Here is an 8962-nt window from a genome sequence, read left to right as displayed (position 1 = left end):
TGGCTTGCAGTCTTTGGCAGGAAGGCAGCCTATAGCACTTGGAGATTGGAGGTTTTAGCACCTTAAGTGTCTCTTTAGTCTGTATCTGATCCTGACCTCTGACCATACATGGTGGATTTGCAGGGGAACAGAGAGACACAGCCTTATAGGAATCAATAGACTACCACATTGTCATTATTAACCCTGGAGGAGTTAGTGCAATTGCCCATTGTCGCCCTGCTCAGAAGTGGTCACTGTAAGACATGTGGTCTCTTATTTGATTAAATGACGTTTAACATCAAGGTAGCATGGCGAGGTGCACACCATGTACTGATGACAAAACCAAATCTCATCCAGAAACCCTTTCATTTTACGTTTCCTCCATGTCTGCTTTCACTTCCCACTGTGTGCCAATAAATAAAGAAAAAAAAACTGCCGATGCTGAAATTAATTTCACAGATTTATCATTTCATAAGTCACAAGTTGTTAACTACACAAAGCTGAAACCTGTTGCCACATAATGACATATTGCCCTGGCTGAGCACATCACAGGCTCACCTGACTAACCAGGGGTGTGGCAACACAGAAGCTCTATAAATAAAAGCATGTCAAGAATTTCATTCATAACATGGACAAACCCCATTCAGTGTGCTGCTCTCTCACACTAGACCTACCTGGCAGGTTCACAATGCTCAGATCACTCACACTCTACCAGCTTGTCTCCTGCACACTGCTGCTCCTCGTCTCCCTCTCCGGCTCAGGGGAGAGCCGGCCTCACGTGGTCCACGAAGGCGCACCTGACGTGGGGGGAACAGATAGCCAGAGGGTCCTGCTTCTGGAGGCGGTGAAGACGGGGATCCTCAGCTCGCTGGGTTTGGACAGGGAGCCCAGGCCAACCACAAAAGCACCGGAGGAGGAGCTGAGGACGATGTATCAGCTCTACAGGACAAAAGTGAGAGAGATGAGAGGAAATTCCAGCCAGGCATTGAGGGAAACCTGGCAATCCACCATGTCGACTGTGCTCTTTCCGGCTACAGGTGAGACATTAGACAGGGAGACACCAGGAAGGCACTTAGGCCTCATTTAGCCACTGTTAAACTTATATGTGAAACCTGGAAAATGTTATGTGGGAGTAGGAAATGTTTCATGGCTGCTTCCAGACATCTTGCAGTGTGAGTTTACCTGTCTATTATCTATCTATTGTCCTGGTGTGGTTGTACTATAAATAACGTGTGTCTGTATAGTTAATGGTCCAGATATAGATCTCTGACTGCCTCAGCTTTATCTGTGCAGAGCTCAAACATATGCGAATGGTTGGAAATAGAATGTGTAGCCATTGAACAGTCCCGTAAGCAAAGCAAACACATTCCTACAAGCTTTTAGAAACCACGAGCGTGACAGACACACCTTGTACACGACGTTACACTTTGAACAGATTGCTTTAGGACAAAAATAAGCCAACCAACGACAACGACAATGATGTTTCCTAAATGTGCCTTGTCCTATTATTACAGGATGTAGCCAACTTTGGATCTGATAAATCTTTTCTTTCCTTTTGCTCGTGTGTTTTTTAGTCGAGCCAATAAAAGTGCTTCGGAGTGGAGAACAAACAGGTCAGCGCATGCAGTGGCACAGAGCTGTTTTCCACAAGAACCCAAACATCCAGACTGAGCTGACTCTAGCTCGGGCTGAGCTGAAGATTTCCAGGCAGGTTCTAGACAAACCCACTTCAGTTCAGCCCGGGGTAAGACGAGAGATTGAAGTGAAAGTCAGCACAGAGCCGGCGAACTCAGCAGTCCGTGCCAATTTGTCAAGCACTCAAGATGTGACGCTGGACATCAGGCCTGAGGTGGAGAGGTGGATGAGGACTGATGGCGGGCAGGCGCTGGTTGTGGATGTCGGGATAGCTGCGGGTGGAAAAGACGCCCTCGAGCCAAATCCAACCATTTCTCTGGAATTAGGCCTCATGCAGCCCGAACAAGCCGAGAGGACGAGGCTGCCGCGCTCCAACAAAGAGGACGAATGCGACGAACAAGGATGGTGCTGCCTGAAGTCTGTCACCGTGTCCTTCAAAGACATCGGCTGGACTGACTGGGTGGTGGCCCCGGCCGAGTACACGATGAATTTCTGTGACGGCACCTGCCCCCACAACTACAAGCCCGCGAGCATGCACGCGCAGGTGAAGTCTCGGCTGCACCAGATCACCAAAGGAGGGACGCCTCGGCCCTGCTGCGTGCCGGCGGCCTACGAGCCCATGGTCCTCATGCACTACGACAGCAGGGGAAAGCTGAAGTTGACTCCTTTTGACGACTTGATTGTCAGTAAATGCCACTGTGCCTGAGGGAGAACTTTAAACTGGAACCTTTGCGAGAGCGTTGCCACAAGAAAAATATGTTACATGGGGGAAAAAAAACTGACGTGTTCTTGAAATTACATTTGATCAGAGCTGCGTTCTTTGTGTTAAAGTAAACTGAAATTGCAATTATCCACTTTGAAGATGAAAGCGTGTTACTGCTGCACAGAGCAACTGTTCTGCGTTGTGGATCAAGCAGTAGATCTGTACATTCATAACGTTGCCTTTGAAAATTATTTATTTCAAGTCCTATTTATGGTTCTAATCTTATTATTACTTATTTGTTTTGTTTTATGTTGAAGCGTTTTAACGCAGCTTACTATTTAATTGTAATGCCACTCATTATTTAAAGTACTGTCGTGTTTTATGAGGAACGTGGTTGAGATATTTTGTGTGTTGTCTTATACATTTCAGTAATAAATGTTATGATTTATTCACAATGAACTGTTGCACTTGAATACATCAACATGTACATTTCATAATAAACACATGAGCATGAGCTTTTCTCGTATTTTCCATTTATCCACAGATTTACAATCAGACGCTCTAGATTAGGAAGGTCAGGGTGTGCCAGAGAAATCAGCATGTACAGATATGGCGACTTCGTTGACCTTGAGGTTGTGTTCACTGAGGCCTTGACCCCCAGGTCAAGGCACAAAACTAACCCAGTCATTAGTTAAATGGGAATTTGAATAAAGGAAAAAGCTGCTTGCTGTGTAAACTCCAGACTGCTCACATTACAAATCAGCAACGATGCTGCTGAGATAGAAGTAATCAGCGGAGCGCCATGATGAGCTGGATGTTTGCTGAGTGAACTGAACTGAAATCAGTGGTCAGCCCCTCTGAAATATTTAGAGCTGAATTATTCCCAGATGTGACACCACCAGCCCTGATGAGTAATTAATCTTTTTTATCTTTGAATTGGGAAAGGTCACATAAATATGACCGTATGTTGTTTTATAATTGATAGAGCTGCTGGGACTTGTTGAGTGACCCTGGTCGAGTGAATAAATAGACAGATAAATAGATAAGCGATCAGTCAGAGCTGCAGACACAAGTGCTAGCTGTAATTGTAACTGCTCATTCATGTCCCTGCTTTTGTCCTGTCACTCTCTGCTTGAGGGGGGACATCCTCAGTTCTTTCATAACTAGGTCTCGATCCTGAACGGTCCTGAGTTGCAGTACCACCCAAAGTATTCAAGTAGAAATGAGGGACAGTGTTTATCAATCCCTTCTGTGTATAATCTAAGATAGACAGCGTGAACTCATTAGCCTCTGGTCTTTGGCCTGGTTTGAATCCTCACGTAGCCTTCCTGGAAAACTACTGAAATCAAGCCAAGGATGACAGCAAAAACGAGTTAAAGCATCATCTCCTGTCATTACCAGAGGAGCACAAATCACATCTCTTATTCTGCAGCTTTTGGTTAAAGCATTTGACCCTTTCTTTAAGGTGTAAGGCAGTAAATCTGGATCTGGACCACAAAGCACAAAAAGTGGTTTGCATGTTTCCAAGTCTGGATGGTGTACTTGTTATGTGCTTTTGTGTACAAATACCATGTATTGCAGTGTTCAGTGGCTTCAATTTGTATGTCTTGTCTTGAGAGTATTCTTTGGACAGAGAGGAAGCAAATTACAATCACTTTCTATTCTCACATTTTTTCTAAAACCCATCAAGACACACAGAACAGGTGGCTAAAAGCTTTTTTAAGGGAACATAACAGTAACATTTTCTCAGAGATAACTCTTGTTGTTTTTTCTTGCTTGATGTTCTGTTCTTTGTATCCCATCTTCAAAAAACAGCTTATTTCATCAGAATCATTTATTTATTAATGGTATTTTATCTACCACTGTCATTAGAAACAGAAATAACAGTAATAAATGACATGAGTGTTTGGCTTGCCTACCTTGTGTTGATGTGGAAAGCCCTGCAGTTTGACAGGATTGGTTCCTCTGAGCCTGGCTGTCTGAATCCAGGTTTCTGAGACTCACCTCATCGGTCCACTGCAGCGCTGAAGTGGAAGTGTTCAGCCATGTTGATGACTGCTCGCTTTGTCATGGACATTTTAACAAGAATGAAAACCTGATTTTCATTGGAGTGGGTTATTTAAATTATGACTGATAATAACCAGCGACCATAATCAAAACTTTATTTTATTAATTCAGTGAAATCATATGCTAATGGGAACAGTTTATTGATCACATAAAGATCTATTTACGTCAACTTTAGAAATATTACTATTGTATAAAACATAATGAATACTATACCCACCCGCATGTGTAAGTCAACACATCCACCTACATGTGCATAATGTGGAGCATATTGTCATGTCCCCTTCCCAGTCTTCTGATGTCTTGAAAAAAGTGAGTAGTATTTGTAAATGCATTAGTTTGCTGCCTGTATGATAAAATAACAGTTCTTACATGTTCATTTTCTACACCTTTCTTCTCCTGAAATGTTTCTAAATCTACTGGAAGGCCAAAAGCAAAACAGCTGATGCAAAAAGGACACGTATGACTTTATCACACAAGTGTGAATAAATCGCTCACGCTTCTCCTCTCTGAAGGTCGAAACAAAAAGTGATTCATCAAGTGCAGACGTGTCAAGAGAAATGCACAAAACAGTCCGATCTTAGCAGCAAACTGACCTTGCCTCTTCAAAATACGCTCATGTTTTGTCCAGTGTGACCTTCAATGAACTGCGACAAGAACGGGAGCGTTCAAATTGTGAACACAGCCAAGTTTACAGACATCTTCCATTATTGTTCCCCAAAATCCAGAGAATGCAACATATACAACAACCTACACATATAATCCCATTCCACGTGATACACATTAGTCAAATAGCTATAGATTTTACTGTATGTGGGTGCACACTTATATCCACACACTCTACGGTATTTATTTGTTTATGAGTCAGCTTGTTCAAAAAGATGCAGATTTGTAAAAATGTTCATTTATAGCTGGAGCGACACAGTAAATGGAGGGAGAACACGCAGTCGAGAATAGAGATGTGTCCTATCATGAATCTGGCACAATGTACACGTCTTCTTCTTGAGCGTCTGGGAGGATGGCGAGGCTGCACGCTGGGTCATTGCTGTATATTGCATCGTCTGGTGAATCACACCGCAAGTACAAATCCTCTTCAGGTTGGCCGAGCGACCTGTGGAGAAACAGTAAGCGTAGCGGATAATGCTCCCAACACTTTCCCTACGTAAAACCGTTGTGACACAAGACAAATATTATGTAAACTGTGTGGATTTCCTTTTCCCACTTTCTGGTATTTCTCAGAGAAAAACTCCAGCACTGAGTCATCAGCTGGAACGTTTGAGCAACAGACTAAAATCAGAGGACACAGCAGAAGAAGAGAGCCGGCCAAACTGTGTACATATCATACAACAAGAGGGTGCAAAATGGGGAAATTCACACCACAGGGTTTCTTCATCCATTTCCGCTCTGATCTCTTTTGGGACTGCTGCACTTTCATAAATGACATTTCAGCCTCAGCATTTCCTCTAAGGAGGTCTAAAAAGGTGAAACTGGTCTTGCCAGCTAAGAAAGCCTTTCACTAAAACTCTGAAAACACTTCATGTACGGCTTACCTGCTCTGGTTTACTGTGCGCCTGTTGTATCCAGTGCTTCGAGTTGTCAGGTTTTCATAAATAGGGGTCTGTCCTATTGACTGTTCTCTGCTCATACTGGTGTACTGATGGGCAGCAGGTTCTGGTGTCTCTGTATAGTTCTCCTTCTTCTGGCTTCTTCTGCGTCCAAGTCGAAACATATTGCTGATCTTGCTGCGGCATTTGTACACAATCACACCGGCTACGATCACAAGCAGTAGAAAGAAGACCGTCAGGCCTGCAGCCAGACCTGCAGGGGAGCCGGAGGGCGAACATGTGGAGGTGTCGTTTCCAAGGACACAAGTGTTGTTGACAATCATGATCTGCAAGTATTAAGTTACAGAATTAAAGCATCGCCCAAACTATATTGTAATAAGTAGCATTTCTTAATTGTACATTCAATTAAATTTTTTTTTAGATCTATTAGTGCTCATCCTTATTCAGAAGGCCTCTGCATTAATAAAAATGTGCCGTTCACTTCAAGACAGCAGTTAAACATTTTTAATAGAGTCTGATTAGATAAAAATAGAAAATGTGATTTAAAAAAATGATTAAATTTGGTAACACATTCCAGGAAATGCCATAAAAAGGCGGCTGTGAGCCAAGTCAAACAGTTTGCTGCCAAAGTGTAGGTCAATAAAAACAGTGATCTTACCAAACAAGCCTCCAACGTTGTGGGTCAAGGTCTGAGTCGTGAGTCAAGGCATGTAGTTTGTCTTTAACGCCGCACGCTACGCTTCATGACGGTGAACTTCCCTTTTTACTGAAATCATGGAACTGGGCAATGAAAGAGCTGAAACTACAACATTTCCTGTAAAAGCTCTTTCTGAAAATAGCTGCTGACAGGAGCCGAATGACTGTAATGTCAAACTTTAGGACAAGTTTCAAACCTGACCTCTGAAATTGTTTGGATTGCTTTACTGGACATTGTTTATAATTCAATAATTGATTGTGAAGACAAAAATGGGGTAAAATAGTGGTTGTTTGTTAGTTTTTTTGCTTTATCTGGTTGGAAAGTCTCACATTTACCCAAAAGAAGTTGTGTAATTATACTTATCCTTGTGTGTATGAAAGTTTCTTGGTGAACGGGTTAAAGTGTGTGTGTGGACACACACACACAAACACACACACACACACAAACGGGCTGAAGCCATCCCAGTTAAACTAGTGTTACATCTGATCTGTGTGTCTGTCAGCCTATATGAATAAATGATGTGAGATGCTGTCATTACACTGTTAAATGACACTGCACTACCAACACACTCTCACACATCCTGAGCAGGAGCTCAGCAGGACCTTTACTTCCCCCTGCTGTTACTTTCACTCCCCACACGCAGAATGCACCAAACCTTATTGTTATACTCCCTTTGGACAACAATCCCACCATCTGCTCTGCAGAATTGGGAGAAAAGTGGGTTGATAAGGTGTAATCTGACAACTCTGATTGAACTGGTGATTTGAAGGCGTCACTGTCTGGTTGTTTAGTCACTGCTGGTCAACAAAACTCACACAGACAGTATGATGGTGTCAGCTGCTGTGAGATTTTGGCATTTTGTTGAAACAGTACCTCACATCACTCACCGGTATAACTGTATCTTGATGGACAATGCTGGCGTCCTATGGTGGGTCCATCTGCCACCTTATCTCCTCACTCATCCCTCATATCATGCTGCTTTCATGCTGTACATACAGCACCTATTGCATGCCTGCCAGTGCCAGAGGAGAGGTCCCTCTTCCAGTGCTTTTGCTGAAATGTTGTATATTTCCTTCATCTTGTTACTGCTTTTGTGGGTTTTCCTAATCCCAATCCATCTTGTACATATTGTGAGTCCACATGTCAAAGGCCTCAACAGTGCCCTTTCTACATTCAACCTTTAGCTTTCACATGCACGCACATCCCACATCCATCCAGCCAATAACCTTCTGCACACCATAAATGGAAATGATGTTTTGGAAAGCCAACGTGGCTGAAAATTGTGGTTTAGTGGTGCAAAAAGAAAATAAAATGGGAGGTTTTTAGACTTTCAGGTTTAACTGGTAAAGTGAAGTGAAACTTTCCTTCCAGACCACTTTCGACCTCACGCCTCTGAGATGTTTGCTTGCTATGCTGCTGATGTTACTGCAGCATTAACCATATCTGGCTGAGGACAGATGGACACAGGAATCCTCCACAACATGTGATTTTCCTCATTTTTACAAACAGGTCACTGCAAACAAGCTCAACTTCAAGGTTTCCCCCACTTGTCTTCTTCAGCACTAACAGAATAATCCTGTGCACAGAATCCTTCCCTCCACCTGCCCTGGAGTCCCTTCTTTTTCTATGTTTCCATGGTTACTTTACAACCAAATTACTCTCTCCTGAATGGCAGGTGAAACAGCTTCACTGTGCCTTTAGTGCCAGCAGGAACAAAAAAAGAAACAATAATTGTAGGTGTGACGTTTGGACTCTAAGCAAGACAAATGCTTGAGATGTTTTATGTTCCTGTGGTGCTTTTGCTGAGCCTGATACATCGTCATATAGAAAGCTCATAGGCTTCTTGGTGTTGCGTATGCAGCTGCTCTCATGGCTAACAGTCTGCTGGTGCTGCAGAAGCCATGAAAGTGAAACTCCCACTGCAGCTCAAAAACAAGAATGGACATGCAAAGGTCTTTTCCTCCTGATTGATGCATTCATCTTATAATTCATTGGGGATGGGGTTTAACAAAAATGTTGCAGAAATACCACCTCTGTCCCTTTCATTTGTCTCCACATGAGTGCGTCTCCAGCAGGCGTGCACGGTCCATTCACCTTTTGAATCTGCTCGGCTGGAAAGCAGAGGGAGACGCTGTTGTGACAGTGTTTCTCCTCAGTCAGCAGGGGAGCACACACAACTCCAGAGGAGGCCGACGCTGCCACTTATGGCCTAAGATCTCATGTCAGAAACCTTTAGGCCAAACCAGAGAGGGGGATGCAACACTCTTTACCACGAATAGAAAGGCAAGTAAACAGAATTTATTCACAAACACATCCCTG

General features: G+C 43.3%; 1 protein-coding gene across 1 annotated transcript; it reads left to right on the top strand.

The window, feature by feature from the left end:
- The first annotated feature begins 623 nt into the window (after positions 1–623).
- Positions 624–2795, top strand: LOC121615399 (inhibin beta E chain). The gene is made up of 2 exons (XM_041949742.1): positions 624–1016; positions 1554–2795. Exons 1-2 carry the CDS (start codon positions 668–670, stop codon positions 2318–2320), a joined length of 1116 nt encoding a protein of 371 aa, XP_041805676.1. The 5' UTR covers positions 624–667; the 3' UTR covers positions 2321–2795.
- Positions 2796–8962: the final 6167 nt, after the last annotated feature.

Source organism: Chelmon rostratus, chromosome 12, assembly GCF_017976325.1.
Source record: "Chelmon rostratus isolate fCheRos1 chromosome 12, fCheRos1.pri, whole genome shotgun sequence".
Lineage (NCBI taxonomy): Eukaryota > Metazoa > Chordata > Actinopteri > Chaetodontiformes > Chaetodontidae > Chelmon > Chelmon rostratus.
The sequence above is the reverse complement of the archived record's forward strand: the minus strand, read 5'-3'. Positions and strand labels throughout refer to the sequence as shown.

What these genes read in the sequence shown, in the direction of transcription:
- LOC121615399 (XM_041949742.1), top strand. Translation starts at nt 668, where the DNA reads ATGCTCAGATCACTCACACTCTACCAGCTTGTCTCCTGCACACTGCTG. An exon ending in TGTGCTCTTTCCGGCTACAG is followed by an intron (nt 1,017 to 1,553) that starts GTGAGACATTAG and finishes TGTGTTTTTTAG; the next exon opens with TCGAGCCAATAAAAGTGCTT.